The sequence below is a fragment of the Physella acuta genome, unplaced genomic scaffold, assembly GCF_028476545.2.
Source record: "Physella acuta isolate Inbredline_101_S28 unplaced genomic scaffold, ASM2847654v3 ptg001086l, whole genome shotgun sequence".
Lineage (NCBI taxonomy): Eukaryota > Metazoa > Mollusca > Gastropoda > Physidae > Physella > Physella acuta.
In genome coordinates this window covers 21562-42582 of record NW_026732603.1, presented here as the reverse complement: position 1 = coordinate 42582, position 21021 = coordinate 21562, and the positions used below count along the sequence as shown (strand labels likewise).

At 39.2% G+C, this 21021-nt stretch overlaps 1 protein-coding gene across 1 annotated transcript in view; it reads left to right on the top strand.

Annotated features, from left to right (window-relative positions):
• LOC131955605 (neuronal acetylcholine receptor subunit beta-3) overlaps nucleotides 1–21021 on the top strand; it is a 96825-nt gene that overhangs the window by 64399 nt on the left and 11405 nt on the right. The window contains exons 4-7 of the mRNA XM_059319783.1: nucleotides 4119–4228; nucleotides 8725–8973; nucleotides 9642–9847; nucleotides 11174–11260. Of these exons, the coding sequence (XP_059175766.1) occupies nucleotides 4119–4228; nucleotides 8725–8973; nucleotides 9642–9847; nucleotides 11174–11260 (652 nt within the window). The remainder of the gene's footprint in view (nucleotides 1–4118; nucleotides 4229–8724; nucleotides 8974–9641; nucleotides 9848–11173; nucleotides 11261–21021) is intronic.

The window sequence follows — 21021 nt, the reverse complement described above, 5'->3', positions numbered from 1 at the left end:
TCCATACCATCTTATAGTTTTTGACCCACATCTAAGATAAGTACTAGTGTACCATCATACCATTTTTATTCTTTCATATGGGAAAATATCTGAGTACCATCAAACCATCCTAACTCTCACAGATCAAACCTTAAGTACCATCACACCATCCTTACTCTCTATATCTGGGAACATATTTTCGGTACTGTTATACATTCCTTTACCTCCTTACACTAACTTGAAATAAACCAATTACAATGTAAAAACAACCATGACATTTTGCTATGATAAATATATTAGGCCCATGTGTAAATTTAACCTGTTGTCGTACAATCACCCACCGTCAACACCTGATCAAATAATGTCAGTTCAACAATTATTTTACCTGTAAATTCCAGGTAATATTTTACCTCATGCTTTTCCCCTTTTGTTTATCCCTGTATTTGGTTGCAATCGCAATACAGCATCTTCTTCTGTAGTGGTATATTATGAGCAGTGTTTCTTCCAGATTGATATCCCGGGGGGGGGGGGGGCACTTGAAATTTGAAATTTTCGGAGGGGGGGCGACTAAAATTTTCGTTGAGGGGGAAGGAGCGAACACTGTTAAAAGTATATATTTTCTATAAATTCCATTTCGTTCGGGGTGACGGGAGGGGCGGTAGACTCTCTTCGGGGGGTGGGGGGATGGGGCAGAGATGCCTGGAAGAAACATGATTATGAGATCGGTTCTGTAACATCAAATTATGTAACCTCATGACCAAATGACCACTGGTCACATGATACCTACCTAGATGACCCATATCCAAATAACTAAAAATAATGCAAAGTTCAAATACTGACCATCCAGATATTTTTAGAGACTACATTATCCCATCATCTTCCAAATAGTTAATTTAACTAAAGAAAACCAACGTTGAACAAAACACGAACCTTTAGAAAACTCCTACGCTTTAGACCAGATTCAGACACTACAAAACTTGTTTTGTTTCGTTTAGTTCAGTACTCTAAATAGGTTTTCACAATCCTGGAAACTCAATTGCCGTTCGTATACAAACAAAACTGAACAAGGAAGTCTTTTTCTCCAATAACTAACTTCAATAAAAGGTAACCTTTTTAGCAGCAATCACGCATTTCATTAAATAAAAAATTAGAGTTATTTTCGGCATACGAAGTCAGCGTGTCACTAAGAATTTAAATGTTGTCGGGGAAAGATGGGGGGTGGGGGGGGGGGTTATGGGATAGATCATATAAAAATGTGGGATTTTAAATTTTTTTAACAATATAAAAGTTCTATTTTTTTGTGTATACGTTTGTGTGAATTTTAAAATATACAGTTGGTGTAAAACAAGTATTACAAAATCAAATATATACCATAAGCATAATCAATTTAAAAAGCGGCTTAGTGTTAGGTTTCGTAGCTATGAAGAAAGCCTCGCATTCTTCTAAAAGAAAATATAATCTGTACAACACTATGTGAACTTCTATAACAATTTGAGTCGTTGTAGCACCTTCAGCTGATGATGTCTTGTACAGCCACTCTTGAAGGATGTTTAACGATGATTTTAACTCTAAAGTATGTCCAGGAATTGGATCTGAAGACCTTGAATAACGATGGTTTTACGGGGAACTCTTGTGGTTCTGCAAAATTTCGAATTATTTTCTTGCTTCTTTAAACGAAACAATGTAGTTTGCTTCATTAAAATGACATTAAAAAACAGTTTTAAAATAGAGCTTTACGGCGCTTTTGTCACAAATACATGAAGATATCTCAAAACTGATATCCTGCCAAACTGTATTCCAGAAATTTTTTTCAGTGAGGGGAGGGGGGGGGGGGCATTTGGAATTTTCAGAGGTTACCTGAAACTTTTAGAGGGCAGTGACAGTTGTTAAAGTACAAATTTTCTTTAGAAATTTAATATTTTTATTATTTCATCCGGTATGGGGGTCGGTGGACGTGTCCCGGGGGAGGGGGGGGGGGGAGTAGGCACTGCCCGTCGAAGAGAAGACAGAAATAGGAAATTACAGTATCCTTGTACCCCTTTTCATATTTTAAGCCAGTTGAAAATAAGTTTAAGTTAATGCTCTCACCGTCATGAAGGATTACATGTGGATTTACATCGCATCTGATTAGCTGCATCATTAATCCTAGAAGCATAATGTGTATGGATGAAGCATACTACGTGTAACACACACCATGCACACTACACATAGGATCTATCATAATTTTAACAGTATTCCGTTTAGCATATCATGCATTATACACATTTTGAAATGCAATATATCCTTCTTCTGACACGGTTTAGTGCATATCTATAAGGATAAAGTGCCGCACATAGATGGTATCAAGTATATCATGTTGTTTTGTGCATATTTAATGTCACAATATGTGCGACGCAAATTAAAGTAAATGATGAGCTCAACGTAGGGCATAACGTCAACACGTATTTTGAAAGAAAAAACCTCCAAGGGGTCAGTGTAGGGTAACTGTTCAAATCCTATCATAAACATATTCGATATTCTCGTATTGTCACCTAAAGATCTACCACTGTGCCGAAATGTCAACTCAGTCGGACAATGGGAAGTGGGCTAAAGTAAGATTCCAAGATTTGCGGAGCCACACACACACACATACACACATACACACACGCACACACACACACGCACGCACGAACGCACGCACACAAACACAGACATACTGAGAAAGCTAAATAATAGCCTTTAAAAAAACTTATCCTAGGCGCCCCGTGAAGAGAAACGGCTGAAACCCTTTCACACGCACACACATACACATACACACACACACAAACAAACACACACATACTGAGCAAGCTAAATAAAATAGACATCCTAGGGGCTCAGGGTAGAGTTAAACTGCCTAAACCCTCACACACAAACACACACATACACAGACATACACACCCGCACACATACACAGCCTTCTCAAGCCGGCGCAGACGATCAATTAACAGTTATGGTCACCCTCCGGTCAGCCTCATATCACAAGCGCACCCCGATTACATTTCCGCTAACCAGTCACACTACACCGGTGATTGATTATCGATCCTTCGATCCTGGACCAACGACGGTCCGGCCGGTGGACGGCCTAGGCTCTAATTGGCCTAGTTAGTGGACGATGAAAGTAAGTAGTGACCGGAAGTGAAGAAATAAGGAGTGACGAGTAACCGAATATTGCGTAGGAACAGTTTCGTTTTGGGGCGCAGGTAGACATTTAAAAAAGGGGTCGTCAATAATACCCGGAACAAATATTTAACTCTCACAGTGGCAGTGTTTCCGGAACTGTTCATAGAAATGTAGTCGATTGTTTTCATGTACATTGTTTCAATGTACAGAAATCTAACTGGTCTGTTGTTTCTATGTAGATAAATCTATATAGTCTGTAGCAGTGGCGTAGCGAGGTCGGGTGTCACCCGGTGCGGCACTTAATGGTGTCACCCCCCCCCCCCCCCAGAGGCGTAGCGACCCTTCCCGGGGACAAACTTTCAAATGTTTGCCCCCCCCCCCTTTCCTCAAACTTTCGATTTGCACCCTCTACTCAAGTTTTTCTCTATATATTTTGCTATTTTTTGCCTTGGTGTCACCCCCATAAATGGTGTCACACGGTGCGGCCCGCACCACCTGCCCCCCCCCCCCCCTCCCTCACTACGCCTCTGGTCTGTTGTTTCAATGTAGAAAAAATCTAACTGGTCTAGTTTTTTGCAAAAATCCATCTGGTTTGTTGTTTCTCTTTACTTAAAACTGACTGGTCTGTAGTTCTGTTTACAAAAACATCTCTCTTTACAGAAATATATCTAGTATGTAGTTCTGTTTACACAAGCATCTCTCTTTACAGAAATATTTCTAGTATGTTTTTCTGTTTACAAAAAAAGTCTCACTTTACAGAAATATATATAGTATGTAGTTCTGTTTACAAAAAAAGTCTCACTTTACAGAAATATTTCTAGTATGTAGTTCTGTTTACACACACATCTCTCTTTACTTAAATATGTCTGGTCTGTAGTTCTGTTTACACAAACATCTCTCTTTACTTAAATATGTCTGGTCTGTAGTTCTGTTTACACAAACATTTCTCTTTACACAAACATCTCCCTTTACAGAATGACTCGCGTTTCTCTTTCCAGGAATGGCACGACGCCTATATCTCCTGGAAACCTGAAGACTATGGTCACGTGTTTAATGTCAGGATACCCTGTCATAACGTCTGGACACCTGACATCAAGCTGCACAACTAGTAAGTGTGTGGGGTGTGTGGGGTGTGTGTGGGGGTAAGGGTGTGTGGAGTGTGGGGGTGGTGGTGGTGGGGGTAGACAGCAGACATCAAGCTGCACAACTAGTAAATCTGTGTGTGGGGTGTGTGGGGTGTGTGGGTGGGAGTGTGTGGGTGGGAGTGTGTGGGTTTGTGGGGTTGGGGGTGGGGGTGGGGATAGACACCTGACATCAAGCTGCACAACTAGTAAGTGTTGGGGGTGTGTGGGGGTAAGGGTGTGTGGAGTGTGGGGGTGGGGGTAGACAGCAGACATCAAACTACACAGCTAGTAAGATCTGTGTGTGTCAATAGAGGTGTGTGTGGGGTGGGGGTTGTGTGGGGGTTTTGGGTTGGGGTGGGTGGGTGGGGTGGGGTGACGATTGTTGGCAGACGACTGCTATGTAGTGACGTGTATTTCTATAAATATTATGTTTACCACTGCTTTAGCAGTATCAGATATATCACATCCTAGTCTCTAAAGTAAAAAAAAAATCGATTTAAAAAAAATATCGTACCCATTTATCCTGATTTAAATAATAAAAAAATCTATCTCGTCTTAACAATTATCTTAATCGAGAATTAAAAACACAGAAAATGCATACGCAATCCCCCCACCCCCACGCACAATCCTACATCTTACCCCCACCCCCAGATAGAGCACTGGCCGAGAGCCCTAATACAAGGAGCACGGAGCAAAAAGCCCCGGAGACCCTCCAAGAAGAATCGTATGTCGTTAAACGTGATCTAATCTGGGGGAAATAAATCGCCCGATCTAGGGACGGCTAGCTCGAGGGCGCGTTGGTTTGGGAGATTTGGGCGGTGTACGGATGGATTTGATGGCTGATGTTTGACGGACAAAAGATGAACGTTGATGAGAGCTTCGCTGGCTTTTAACGTTCGTGATTTCTTCTAGGGTTGCTATTTGTTGAATTGGAGAAAAAAAATCAATTAACTTAAGCAGTCTAAAGCAATAGACTTTTACCGTTAAAAGTTAAAACACTGGGAAGTTTAATTCTTGTCACCTGTGTTTAATTTACTCAAGACTATCCTAAAAATGCCAGGCGTTTTTTTTTTAAATTAAAGCAACTAAGGTTTACTGTTACGATAAATAAACAAACAATATTCTACAATTATTTATTTCACAACTCAACAATTCCCTTAAAGCTTACAACAGCTCTGATTTTTTTTTAAAGTTAATCTCTTAACAAATTGTAATTCAATCGATCAAACTCTGCTAAATCGATAAATATTTAAAACAAATGTCCTTAAGATCCAGCACACCCATAACTCTTTGTTTCAAATCCAAAACTCCACCCACACCCACACACACACCCACACACACCCACACACACCCACACACACCCACACCCCCATTAAAAGCCATTGTTTCGTTGCCTTCATTTGCTTTTTTTAAAAAAAGAGAAAGATTGATTGGGACATTGTTACAACAAAAGGGCTCTAGCTTGTTTGGTTGGGAAATAGTTTGTAAAATAAAATAAAAAAAATTCATAAAAAACGTTTTAATAACAAGCTTTTATGTAATGATGCACTAAAAAGTAGAAAATAAATTATAGACTACTATTTAAATAACTATAAAGAAAAGCGTGGGTCACTTTAGTATCTATTGGATACCTTTACTAATGTTAAGGAAGACACCCACGCTTTTCTTTATAGTTATTTAAATAGTAGTCTATAATTTATTTTCTACTTTTTAGTGCATCATTACATAAAAGCTTGTTATTAAAACGTTTTTTATGAATTTTTTTTTCAGTACTTTACATGTTTTATCTACAATAGAGTTACATGACTAAAAACCATTGCGCGCCTACTGAACATCACGTTCAGTAGGCGCGCAATGGTTTTTGAACGCAGCCATTACGTGATGGCGCAGCTATTGAAGGTGATGACGCGTGTGGTGTGGTTGGCTAGACATGCCTACTAATTCGGTCCAAATTTTAATTAATTCATAAAAAATTAATTAGGCATCCAATTAAGTCAAATTTAGTTTCAGATTGCATTGTCTTCATGTCTTGACCCACGTGCCAACTGTGAATCGTATCGGTCAAGTAGAACTGTCCGAATTTTCACTCCTGCGTTTCCGTCTAGACTGACGACTGACGAGGAAGTGAGTTAAATAAAAGCTTGTAAAAATGTATGACACGTTTAGAGGGGGGGGGAGGGGTAATAATGTATGGGGTGCTTGCAACATCAGCTGTTGATGGGGTTATACCACATAGGACTCTACACATACGACATTTGTACGCTTCATATTGCCTTTGTAGGCTACAAGTATATTGTTTTAGGTTACACATAAACCTGTAGTAGGCTACACATTATAGGCTACAAATAAGCTATTGTAAGACCCCCCTCCAACAAAATTAAGGATACGTGTCAACTTGTTATGATTTTAGCCTGCATTTCTTTTTGGATTTGCTTCCATAGCCTTTGTCCAACCAAGAACAAACTACAAGGCAGCAGTTGTTTGTTTTTGGAGTTGTCTCTCCTAGAAGAGTTGCTGTCCCCAGCTAACGAGCCTCATCTCCCCGAGAGTTCGAACTTTTCGGTTTAGCAGCCTTGAGCTTTACCAACTCGACCACTCCGACCCCTATAGTCGACTAAATAGTCGTTATTGTAGGCAACATGTAAGATATAGTAGACTACACATACGCAATAGTAACGTTATAGAAACGTTATTCTAAGCTATACATGCGTCTTTCTTGGCTATACACAGGTTATTGTTGGCTACACATACATTAGTTTTGACTATTCAACGTTTCACAAACGCTATTTTGAGCCGTAGATAGGCTATTGTAGGCTACAACTTCGCTATGGTAAGACGCGATACAGTACGACGCGATATAGTAGGACAAGATATAGTAGGACGTGATATAGTAGGACGTGATATAGTAGGACGTGATATAGTAGCACAAGATACATAAAACTCAACTAACGCACTGCGGTATTTTCTTAACTCATGGCTAACCCATCTGGTAAGCTAAATGAGCGAGGCGGATCTAACTCAAGAAAGTTCGAGCATTAGAGCAAGCAGCTTATAACCTGAAGCTTTACGGTTTGAGTCAGTATTCTTGAAATCATAGTCTGATGTCCATTCAACATCCGATGACTATTCACAAATAAATAATTAAGAATTATTTCAAAATCGTGTAAATACTCAATATAAATTGCCGCAGGATTCAAACACAAACTAGTGAAATTGTCCTACAAAGAGTACTTTTCCTTAGTTGTTTTAAAAGTATATATTAAAAAATATTTTTAAAATTAGGAAAAAAACACATAGTTGCTTTTAAGTTTATGTCTTCTTTGAATGGTAACAACATTAATGTATAGTTTTTAGCGCAATTTCCTTATTAGCGCAATTTCCTTACAGGAATTGCGATTATTAACTTGTCATTTCTGGATGGATGTGTGTTCCCAGGTTTAAGTCGTATCTCCTCCTCAACGAAGCAATATCGAGGGCTAGTTCCAAAAGCAAATATGTTAAGCAAGTTCCGAGGATGATTGTGGGCCAAAAAAATTCCCGGAATTCCTTCCTGGATTTCCCGGAAAAGCCAAAACACCTCGAAAAAATGCAGTTTTTGGCTGGATGTGTCCGCAGCTTTAAGTCGTATCTCCTCCTCAACGAAGCAATATCGAGGACTAGTTTCAAAAGCAAATATGTTAAGCAAGTTCCGAGGATGATTGCGGGCCAAATAAATTCCCGGAATTCCTTCCTGGATTTCCCGGAAAAGTCAAAAAACCTCGAAAAAAATGCAGTTTTTGGCCCATATCTCGGCAACCAGACCACTTAGCGACTTGAAACATTTACCAATCGATTCCTGTCATAATTTAAAACAATATTGTCGAAGAAAGTTTTCAAAAATATCCTTTCGTTCGGTCACAATTTTTTTTTTTAAAATTACATAAACACCTACAAACCGAACGTTCTCCTAGCTTGAACGCACCCCAGCATTATACGTCTTGTGTTTTGTCCCCGTGTGTGCTTTACGCTACGACAGAGCTACGGGTTATGAACATAATACACTACAGTACTATATAGCAATATATAGATATAGATCTATGGGGAGAGGGATGTGTCAAAATAATCTATTTTTCGCTGTCTTTTAGATCTTGCTATAAGTTTATTTTTTACTTACTAATTCAAACGTCATTTTTGTACCCTATTAATTTATTTATAATTTATATGAGAGTGATAGGGAGTTACAATTACAAGGTTTTGATTCGCTAGGCCTAATCATTTTTTCACATTTTTTAAAAACAAACTTGATCACTATCTATTTTTAGATAACATGAGGAAATTGCGCTTAAATTGTCACTAGACTTTTTATTAACTTGTTGTTTTTTTTTAATCTGAGCAGTTTTTGCATTTAAGAATTAAAAAATCTAAGTCTCAATATACTACCCAGCAATCATTATATCCCCCACCTCGACCCAACACACAACGGTTCTGAAACTTCTTCCAGCGCAGACCTCCGTCTCAAAGAACACCGTGACGCCCTCTGCATCGTCAACCACAACGGCGACATCTACCACGTCCCGCAGGTCGTCTACCGCAGCTCCTGTCTCATCGACGTCTACGTCTTTCCGTTTGACGTCCAGAACTGCACGCTCAAGTTCGGCTCCTGGACGTACAGCTATGATAAGCTGGATCTGAGCTTCTACGGTGGCAAGGAGTGGATAGATCTTACAGAGTACATCGAGAGTAGTTCTTGGTGAGTTCTTAGTGGTCATAGCATCTGCCTTAGCATCTATTGTATACCACACAGACACACATACACAACACGTACATATATATATATATATATATATATATATATATATATATATATATATATATATATATATATATATATATATATATATATATATATATATATATATGGGACGGGATTGGTCGGGTGGTAGTGCTATCGACTGCTACTCCAAAGGTCTTGTGTTCGAATCTTGGTCAAGATCAGAGAATGCAAGACGTTCCTGAGTCCATCTAACTCACGTTGGGGAAAGTAAAGGAGGCTGGGCATAGTGCTGACCATACCATCCCTTTAATATGCAGAGGTTAAGAAACTTAGGAACTCTAATTCGTCTGCACTATTGATCGTACGGTCTGAAAGGGGGGCTTCGATAACGTTGAAAAAATAAATGTTGACGACCACCAGTTTATAAGTAGTGGTGTGTCCGACCTACATGAATGTTCTAGATAAAGTTTAATGTTTAATACTTGTGTGCTAGTGTACCTCTACCAGATGTTTCCTTAATACCTGGGTGCTAGTGTACCTCTAGCAGGTGCTTTTTAATACCTGGGTGCCAGTAAACCTCTACCAATACATCATTAATACCTGTGTGTTAGTGTACCTGTACCAGAAGCTACTCCTCCCCGCAGGTCTATCCTGGACGTTCCCGCCTACCGTCACATCAAGAACGTCCGCAACACGAACGAGTCTAGAGTAGAGCTGTACTACCACATTGTCTTCCAACGTCGATCAGCCCTGTACAACTACATCCTGATCTTACCGTGTATCTTGTTGACTACCATCACACTGGTGCTGTTCTTCATTCCGCCAGAGTCGCCGGCCAAGATGCAGTTAGGTGAGACACGCTTAATGGTTAGGCGAGACAGTTAGGTGAGACAGGTGAGACAGTTAGGTGAGACAGTTAGGTGAGACAGTTAGGTGAGACAGTTAGGTGAGACAGTTAGGTGAGACAGTTAGGAGAGACAGTTAGGAGAGACAGTTAGGTTGGACAGGAGAGACAGTTAGGTGAGACAGTTAGGTGAGACAGTTAGGTGAGACAGCTAGGTGAGACATGTTTAGTGGTTAGGTGAGACAGTTAGGTGAGACAGGTGAGACAGTTAGGTGAGACAGTTAGGTGAGACAGGTGAGACAGTTAGGTGAGACAGTTAGCTGACACAATTAGGTGACACAGTAGGTGACAGTTAGGTGAGACACGCTTAGTAGTTATGTGAGACACGCTAAGTAGTTAGGTGATACAATTAGGTGACAATTATGTGAGACAGTTAGGTGAGAAACGCTAAGTAGTTAGGTGATACAATTAGGTGGCAATAATGTGAGACAGTTAGGTGAGACAGTTAGGTGAGACAGTTAGGTGAGACAGGTGAGACAGGTGACACAAATTAATGAGTTTGTAAACCTTGCAAATAAAATTAAATTAGGCAAAACTAGCTAGGTTTTTCAAAGACCTTTGTTTTACGATTTTTTATGAGTCATTATTATGTTAATAATAATAAAGAGAAAGATAACAAATCTACATAGTATGTATTAACATACAAGTAAATACTGATACTCACTGCTGCCGCTTTTAAATTCTACTATTTGATACTATTACCCAATTTTAGAACACAATACTACTATTTAATACACTACAACTACATCATATGACTAGATACTGCTTATGAATACCACTATAATAATACTCCTACTGGAAATACTACTACTACAAATTACTACTGTACATTCGTACTACTTCCTAGTCCTACTACTAAATACGACCAATTTACATATGAATACATTCTACTACTGAATACTTCTACTACAATATACGACTAAATTATAATGATTTCTATGTTTGTAAATACTACTACTCCATACTTTTAATAGATAATAATGCTTTATACTTGAATATATACTATTTTACAAAACTACTATAAGTACTACTATCAAATACTATTATTTAATAATACTGAACATAATACTACTATACTACTACATACTAGTACTAAATGTTAATGCTTCGATCTTCCATAAATAATATTTTACAAATCTGATATAAATACTAATATAAGTACTACTGTTAAATACTACTATTACATACTAATATAAATACTACTACTAAATACTACTAGTAAATACTACTATTACATACTACCCACTACATACTACTTTGTCATGACAACAGGTCTCGCCATTTTCATCGCCTTCTTTGTGCTCCTGCGACTTTTGGAGAAGAATTTACCGCCTGGGACCTTGCATATGCCACTACTAGGTGAGTAACGTTTGTATATACCACTACATACATGCCACTACTAGGTGAGTATCGTTATATATACCACTGAATACATGCCACTACTAGGTGAGTATCGTTATATATACCAATGAATACATGCCTCTATTAGGTGAGTATCGTTTGTAGATACCACTACATACATGCCTCTATTAGGTGAGTATCGTTTGTAGATACCACTACATACATGCCTCTATTAGGTGAGTATCGTTTGTAGATACCACTACATACATGCCTCTATTAGGTGAGTATCATCTACAATTGCCACTACATTTATGCCACTTCTACTTGAGTATGGTCTGCATATATCACTACATACACGCCACTATTAGTTGCGTATCGTTTGAATATAGACCTACCACTACACTCCATTACTTGAATAATATCCTCGGCATATGCCACTATATATATGCAAGGTTTTGTTGAGTATGGTCTGCATATAACAATACACAGATAACATGACTTGGAGAATATCATCTGCATATGTCAGTATACATTAAATATAGCCGGCAAATACCACTCAATCCATTAAAACCATAATGAAGTAAGTTTTATTTACCTCTGATGAGTTGAGCTCTTCATTTAAACAACCAATGTCTTAAGATACTCTTTACATAATCCATTTGGAGGCGGAAGCTCTCGGTATATAACGGTGTAATAATGTGCCCAGCAGTCTCTACTTTCCCTAACGGACTCGAGCCCGTATTCACAACATATATGTAGAGCGTTATACCAACCCACCACGCCGTTCCATAACAATTATGTATAACTAGAGTGTTATTGATGCCATCATAATTAATTCTTCAACTAGTTCAACCTGTACAATGATTGACAGCCAAGAAGGGCATTATATCTCGGTGTTAAACTAAGAGCAAGGTTACCTTTTGTACCTAGAGGTCCATACAGGGGAGCAGGACATTATCCACCCCCGTCAATTACCCCTCTAGGAGCAACTACCTCCCCCCCCCCCCCGCATTAATTTTTGTCCTTGTCATTTAAGGTTAAGTTAGGGTTAGGGTAAATATATGGGTAATGGTTAGGGTTATTGTTAGTGACACGGTTAGTGTTAGTTTTAGATGTAGGTTTAGAGTTGATGGTTAGGATTGATGTTAGGGTTAAGGTTATCTATAGCTTTGTATATGGTGTTCGGGGTTAGGGCTAGAGCTAGAGCTCTTCAGCATTGGGAGGGGGTAATTGACGCGGGGGGGGGGGGGGGGGGTAATATCCAAGACCCCCGTGCGGGTAGATGAAATAGAGTTCATATGTTTCTGTGACCTCGACATATGGAATAATAGTGTGCGAAGCATTATTCCCAGCCGCTTTTATCTTCCCTAACGTAAGTCAGGTACCCATTAAAGCTGGGTGAACTTAGGGACGCCTCATGGACTCGAACCCGGGATCCAGACTCGAGAACTTCGGGTTAGCACGCCATGACCCTGGAATGTCGTAGAGACCCCAAACAGCTAAAACAACCTTAGCATCACAAAAACACCTTCACACCGTGTCAACAAGACATGCCACCACCTCACACCCTCACACCCTGTCACCAAGACATGCCACCACCTCACACCTTCACACCACACCTTACCGCAGACAAACAACAACGACAGAAACACAGCTTTATTGAACCGAAATGCCCTCGCTACAATACATACATCACACCTACAATCAAAACTGTGAAAAATAAAAAAAAATATATAAAAATATTTAAAAAAAACATAAAAAGCCAAACTCGATCACGTGATGTGATGTGTTTTTCTCCAAACTAAAAAAAATAAAAAAAAATTAAAAAAAATAAAAACCAGATAAGAGCAAAAAAGTGAAATAGATAGGATACACAGCTGTGTGTTGCATCCATAGGACCCCCTCACCATCCATTCTGCTGATGTAGCAAGTTGACGCTTTGGGGAAACAACGGGCGGGGGTGAGTGGTGGGAGGAGGGGGGGGGGCGGGGGTCTGTGATGGCCAGGCGCCCTATTCTCGCCCCACCAGCGTTAGGATTAAATTAGATAAGCGGTTTGCACATGAGAATAGGGTAGGTGGCGTCGCACTCGTTAAATCCCCCTTTTCCCCCCCCCCCCCCTTTCTCTAATCGATTCTGTTGTATAGTAGATATATTTCCACGGTGAGCAAAAAACAAAATAATGTAATTTTATTATCAGGAGTGCGGTTATACAAAAATAATAAGCTTATATTTTTTAGTTATTAAGTTCCGGGGGAGAAAAATATAACAAAGAAATAACAAGATATAACAGAAAAATGGCGGTTGGAGTGGTATAGAAAAGGGTCAGATATTTTTTACTAGAAGGGGCAGTGTTTGTTTTAATTTTCGATGCATTAGCGAGACGTTGAAGCCGGGGCTTCAATATTTGATGGGCTGAGCGTCGAGGGACTGAAGAGGAGAGACAGAAGTATAGCAGGGGTTAGGGTCTGATTAGGTTAAGGTCTGTCTGTGTGGGTTGGGGGGGGTTGTGTATGTTGTGTGGGAGGTGGATGGGTTTGTGTAAGTTGTGTGGGAGATGGATGGGTTATTGTAAGCTGTGTGAGGGAGGTGGTTTTGGCTTGTGTATGTTGTGTGTGGGAGGTGGGTGAGCTTATTGAAAGTTGTGTGAGGGAGGTGGATGGGTTTGTGTATGTTGTGTGTGGGAGGTAGATTGGGCTTGTGTAAATTGTGTGGGGGAGGTGGTTTTGGCTTGTGAATGTAGTGTGTGGGTTTGTGATTGTAAAGGTTCTGCGTGGGAGGTAAATGGGCTTGTGTGTTGTGTGTGGGAGTTGGATGGGTTTCTGTAAGTTGTGTGTGGGGGTGACTTGGCTTGTGTAAATTGTGTGTGGGAGGTAGATGGGTTTGTGTATGTTGTGTGAGGGAGGTGGATGGTCTTGTGTAAGTTGTGTTGAGGAAGTGGCTGGGCTTATGTAAAGTACGTGTAGGGGTGGCTGGGGCTTATGTAAATTGTGTGGGAGAGGGGGCTGGGCATTTATAATGTGTGTGGGAGAGGGGGCTGGGCATTTATAATGTGTGTGGGAGAGGGGGCTGGGCATTTATAATGTGTGTGGGAGAGGGGGCTGGGCATTTATAATGTGTGTGGGAGAGAGGGCTGGGCATTTATAATGTGTGTGGGAGAGGGGGCTGGGCATTTATAATGTGTGTGGGAGAGGGGGCTGGGCATTTATAATGTGTGTGTGATTTTGTTAGACTTAGGTAGCTTTTGTATGAGAGGTGACTAGTATATATGCACACACACATATATAGATATATAGAATTATACACATGTCGTGCTTTTATCGTTATTTATAACAACGAATGAACAGACATTTTGTTTAACTGTGCTAGGGATATAGGATAACACTTCAGCCAGAAAACGCTTTTATCAATTACAGTAGAGAGCGGCTTTAATAAGAGGCTGACGGCCAAGTGTATAAAAGCTGTGAATTGGGTTTCGTTAATCCGGGGAAAGGAGAATCAATTGGAATTTTCAACATTAAATTATTGGGCGCTAACTACGTCTCTAAACACAATTTATGTATGTATGTATGTATGTATATATATATATATATATATATATATATATATATATATATATATATATATATATATATATATATATATATATATATATATGAATGCATACTATTTATGTGTTTATAAATCGCTTGTAGTATATGTTCAACATACATAGTAAAGCCAAGTAGTGTTCTTTTAATACAACATACACCAAACCAGAATGGTTTTTGGACGAGAATGGATGATCATCTCAACTCCGTAAAAATTGGTGTTTAAACCAAGTGTTGTGGGTTATGTTCATGTCCCAGATGCATTATCTACACCTCTACGTGTAGCGACCTGTGCACTGCGAGACGAACTCAATAGAATGCCAGATACATTTTCTCTGTTGGAAGTTTTAAACAAGATTAAGCTCGCCTTGCGCTGACCTCATTAACACAATACCCGATCCAGTTCTGTACTTTAAGATTGGTTTATTAAATTTGGCCAACATTTTTATCAAATTTGGCCAACATTTTTATCAAATTTAGCCCACAAATTTTTTTTGTTTGGCTTCCACGCTGTGTCTGGACACCGCTTAGATGCCAGGTTGGAAAACGTCTTGAAAACAGACACCGTCTGGGTTTCTTCCCTCCACATCGATTGTAGGTCTTTAACGCTCTGTTCCTGTATTACGGGAGTTTAACCCTCTTAGGGAATTTAACCCTCTATGTGCTTAGCCGTCTAGGCTAGCGTAACCCTCTATAGGAGTTTAACCCACTAATGATGAACTATGGGAATTTAACCCTCTAACAGTGTTTAACATCCAGTGGTAGTAGCCGTCTAAAAGAGCTTTAACACTCTTTCTATAAATGATGGGGGTTAAACCATGACAAGGAAATATTGGAGTTTAACCTTTATGGGAGTTTAAGCCCTTTGGGAGTTTAACCCTTTGATTATGTATTACGTGAATTTAACATTATAATTATAAATTACGGGCGTTAAACCCTGATGATATATTACCCGAGTCTCGCTCTATAATGTTAAATTATTGCGTCCTCCCTTTGATGTGCGTATAGATACATCACGAGTTATTATAATTCGTTAGCTAATTATAGGAAATTACCGCTTACTTATATGATTAGCTGGGTCGTAAATATTTTACACATAAATGCACTTAATTTGGATATCTCCGCCAACGGTCTAGGGTTTATTCAGAAGCGTTATGGTCGATACGTGTGTTCAGCTTGCTAAATTTTCTTGGTGTAACAAACATAAAATACAAACCTCTAAAATACGAATTACTCTAACACGAACCATTCAAATACAAACATCCCAAAGTCGAACATCTCAAATAAAACATCCCAAAGTCGAACCTCGCAAATACAGACATCCCAAAGTCGAACCTCGCAAATACAGACATCCCAAAGTCGAACCTCGCAAATACAGACATCCCAAAGTCGAACCTCGCAAATACAGACATCCCAAAGTCGAACCTCGCAAATACATACATCCCAAAGTCGAACCTCGCAAATACAGACATCCCAAAGTCGAACCTCTCAAATACAGACATGCCAAAGTCGAACCTCTCAAATACAGACATCTTAAAGTCGAACATCTCAAATACAAACATCCCAAAGTCGAACATCTCAAATACAGACATCCCAAAGTCGAACCTCGCAAATACAGACATCCCAAAGTCGAACCTCGCAAATACATACATCCCAAAGTCGAACCTCGCAAATACAGACATCCCAAAGTCGAACCTCTCAAATACAGACATCCCAAAGTCGAAACTCTCAAATACAGACATCCCAAAGTCGAACCTTTCAAATACAGACATCCCAAAGTCGAACCTCTCAAATACAGACATCCTAAAGTCGAACCTCTTGAATACAGACATCCCAAAGTCGAACCTTTCAAATACAGACATTCCCATGGGCCGGCGCTACCTATGAGGCGAACTAGGCGGTCGCATAGGGCGCCATCCCTAGGGGGGGGGGGGTGGCGCAAACGGTTTAATCGCTATTATCAAAAAGTACATATGTCCTCGGGCGCCGACCCTAGGGGCGCCTAAATAAGATCATTTTAGCTGCTATTTTGAATTATAAATATAAAAAATATATGGAGGGGGGAGGGCGCCAAATTGAAAGTTTATCCTCGGGCGCCGGGAGGGGTCGCTACGCCTCTGATTCAAAGTATTGTAGCTGCTTGTTTGGTAAGTTTTGATGAATCGTTTAGATTTGCGAGTAACGGCGGAAGGTTATTGCTAATATGGTTTCGTAGGTATAAAGTATCGAGGTGTTAAAGTGTCATAATTTTTATTCGGCTGTTTTGTAGTTGAAGGTCTAGAGGAATCTAATTAGTAATAGATAAAATGAGAATGCAGGTGATGATGTATCGTAATTCTGGAGTTCGGGAGTATTGATTCTTGTGGTATTTAGGTATGGAATTAGATTGACTGTTAAAGTGTAGTAGTCGGTCCAGTGAAATGATTGTTGATTGGGAGTATCGTTTTTAGAGTTTGGTGAAGTTAAGCTAGTTGGTGTCGAGTTGGAGTATGGAGTCTAGTTATGTTTAGGTATCGAAGTTTGAAATGTGTTGTGAATGTAGTAGAGTAAATTGAGTAGTCGAGTTTATCGTAAATTAGATGATTTCAATTCAGTACGTAACACACATTCGTTTTTTGGGAATCTATATTACCACTCTAAAGCATTAATATATAATATTAAATAGGATGAAATTTATACCTACGATAAACTTTGTTTTTTTTTTTTTCAAATTTTAATTTTTTTAATACTTAGACAAAAATTCTAGCAATGTCTAAAACAGTTGCCTGTGTTTAATTTTTTTGAAAGGCGTCCCTTTATTTAGGGGATCCAAAAACTATACTAGATCTACTTTTCTTCCTCCATACCATGTAATAGTACGTCATCATAATTGAATAGCCGTATGTTACAATAAAGCTATCATTTATAGACATTCAAACAAAACCTGCAGTTAAGAATTCAATAGGTAAAATATATTGTTTTCACAACGTTACATAGATAATACAAAAGATTCCATATAATTATTAAGTAATGACATTTAGAGCGTTTTATTGTGTATTTCAAGCATGTCTTAGTTACACTTTGTTAATTAAGCTATTCTTGTGAAAGTTATTTCCCTTGAATAAAATTTTGTTATTTGGATTTTCAAATGGGAGATAATTTGTTGCTTAACTTTACATTAATTTCAAATCCCTGCAACTTATTCTGACCGCTTACATTTAAATACAACTTTAAGTTATTATTTGCTATTGTAAAAATTATATAGAGCTTAAGTTCTAAACAAAATAGTTTGGTAGGTTTTTTAGCATTATCAAGTTGAAAAACAAATACATCAGTAGCCGTTGTAGATTGCAATACTTAATGTTAGTAGACATACAGTCTTAGACATAAATTAAACATATAGTTGATTGTCTTTTCATATATTTCACCCTCTCCTAAAGGATTCATATATAACAATTTTAGGCTGGAATCTATAACATTTATAACCTTTTATTTTTCAAAAGAAAATCGTGACATAATTACACAATACAGACATTTTACAATTATAACTAAAGACAGTCAAGCTTAATGCAGGAAGTTCCGATCTGGGGGGAGGAGGGGGAGATAGCACTTGAAAGTTTCTAAGGGGAGGGGGGTGGTGGTCTATATCATAAAGTACAAAATAGACTTGTGGAGCAACAATTTCAATAGATTGTGATTATGCTTGCAAACTGGAATTGAAGGAATTAGTATAAACTTTTGCGACGAAGGAGGCTAGTAAAATTTGATTTTGATGTCTACTGCAATTGATAATAAATGAATACGTCAGTTTTAATTAATTATTTAAAAAAAATGTTTTAGTAATTAATTTGTGTGAAAGGGGGCGTTTTAATAAGTTTTGTCTAGGGCGCTAAATAACCTGGCGCCAGCACTGGACATCCCAAAGTCGAACCTCTCAAATACAGACATCCTAACCTCGATCCTCTCAAATACAAATATCCTAAAGTCGAACCTCTCAAATACAGACATCCCAAAGTCGAACCTCTCAAATACAGACATCCCAAAGTCGAACCTCTCAAATACAGACATCCCAAAGTCGAACCTCTCAAATACAGACATCCCAAAGTCGAACCTCTCAAATACAGACATCCCAAAGTCGAACCTCTTAAATACAGACATCCCAAAGTCGAACCTCTCAAATACAGACATCCCAAAGTCGATCCTCTCAAATACAGACATCCCAAAGTCGAACCTCTCAAATACAGACATCCCAAAGTCGAACCTCTCAAATACAGACATTCCAAAGTCGAACCTCTTAAATACAGACATCCCAAAGTTGAACCTCTCAAATACAGACATCCCCAAGTCGAACCTCTCAAATACAGACATCCTAAATAGGAATCTAACAGATATAATTGTCACAGTCGCACACATCTAGAAATATAAACCTTCTAATAGTTTTGGTCCCCAACATAAAATATACCAAATAAAAGCCTTCTTCTTCTTCTTCTTTCTTATTTTTAGTGTTGGAAGGAATCGTCTCCTTCACACTTTAGTATACGTGCCAACTGGTTGTACGCAATTGTGACCATTAACTCCAAATTAAGCCTGCTTTAATTTGTGGGTTTGCTTCCATAGCCTTTGAAACTTCCCCAATCCGAACCTCTCCAATACGAACCTCTCCGATGCGAACTTCTCCAATACGAACTTCTCCAATACGAAACTATCCAATACGAACCTCTCCAATACGAAACTATCCAATACCAACCTCTCCAATACGAACCTCTCCAATACGAACCTCTCCGATACGAACCTCTCCAATACGAACCTCTACGATACGAACCTCTCCAATACGAACCTCTCCAATACAAACCTCTCCAATACGAACCTCTCCAATACAAACCTCTCCAATACGAACCTCTCCGATACGAACCTCTCCAATACGAACCTCTCCAATAAGAACATCTCCAATACGAACCTCTCCAATACGAACCTCTCCAATACAAACCTCTCCAATACGAACCTCTCCAATACGAACCTCTCCAATACGAACCTCTCCAATACGAAACTATCCAATACCAACCTCTCCAATACGAACCTCTCCAATACGAACCTCTCCGATGCGAACTTCTCCAATACGAACTTCTCCAATACGAAACTATCCAATACGAACCTCTCCAATACGAACCTCTCCGATACGAACCTCTCCAATACGAACCTCTCCAATACGAAACTATCCAATACGAACCTCTCAGATACGAACCAATCCGATACGAACTTCTCCAATACGAAACTATCCAATACGAACCTCTCCAATACGAACCTCTCCAATACGAACTTCTCCAATACGAACCTCTCCAATACGAACCTCTCCAATACGAACCTCTCCAATACGAGCCTCTCCAATACGAACCTCTCCAATACGAGCCTCTCCAGTACGAACCTCTCCAATACGAACCTCTCCAATACGAACCTCTTAAACCTCTAAAATGCTCAAAATCTTTAAAACAAATTCCTTACTCAAACCGTTTAACTGCAAACCTTTTAAATAACCAATTTGCCACAAGTCCTAATTAATTCATTAAGTATTTACCCCCTCACAATCCTCAACGAACCAACATTCCAACAAAAAAATCTTCCAATTTTGTTTGTACTCCAAACAACCTCCTTTCTATTTTTACCCCCTACGTCTGATTGGTCCGTTCCCATAGCGTATTCTTACTTTTTAATATCTGTAGCCCATATGAAACGTTAAATAAACTAGTAAACAATAACACAGGTTAAAATATTATGATCATGTGGGCGAAACGTTTCTTGATCATCAAAATATTATGGCTCCTTCGCACATATTTGACTCGATATTGATAATCTCAGCATCTTTCATCTCCCGCTTTAATCAACCTCTCGCGAAAATACAACGAACTTTTGACACCGAAGGATTTTCTTGCTCCATAAACACGTCCAAAAATAGCAGCAGTTACGGCATTCAAAATGCACCAAAGGTAACCTTTTAACCTGGGAGGGTGACGTAAATGTAGATGAGGGGGAGGAGGGAGGGGTTGTGTGGGTGGGAAGGAGTGGGGGGGGGGGGCAGCGGAGTGTGATATCGTGTTGAACATTTACTGGTGCCGGGGTAATTGGGTCATAAACACACTTTATGAGAACCGTCTGCCAAAACAAACACAGCTCATCCCAAGAGAACGGACCAGGCCAGTAATTGGCTCTAATAGAG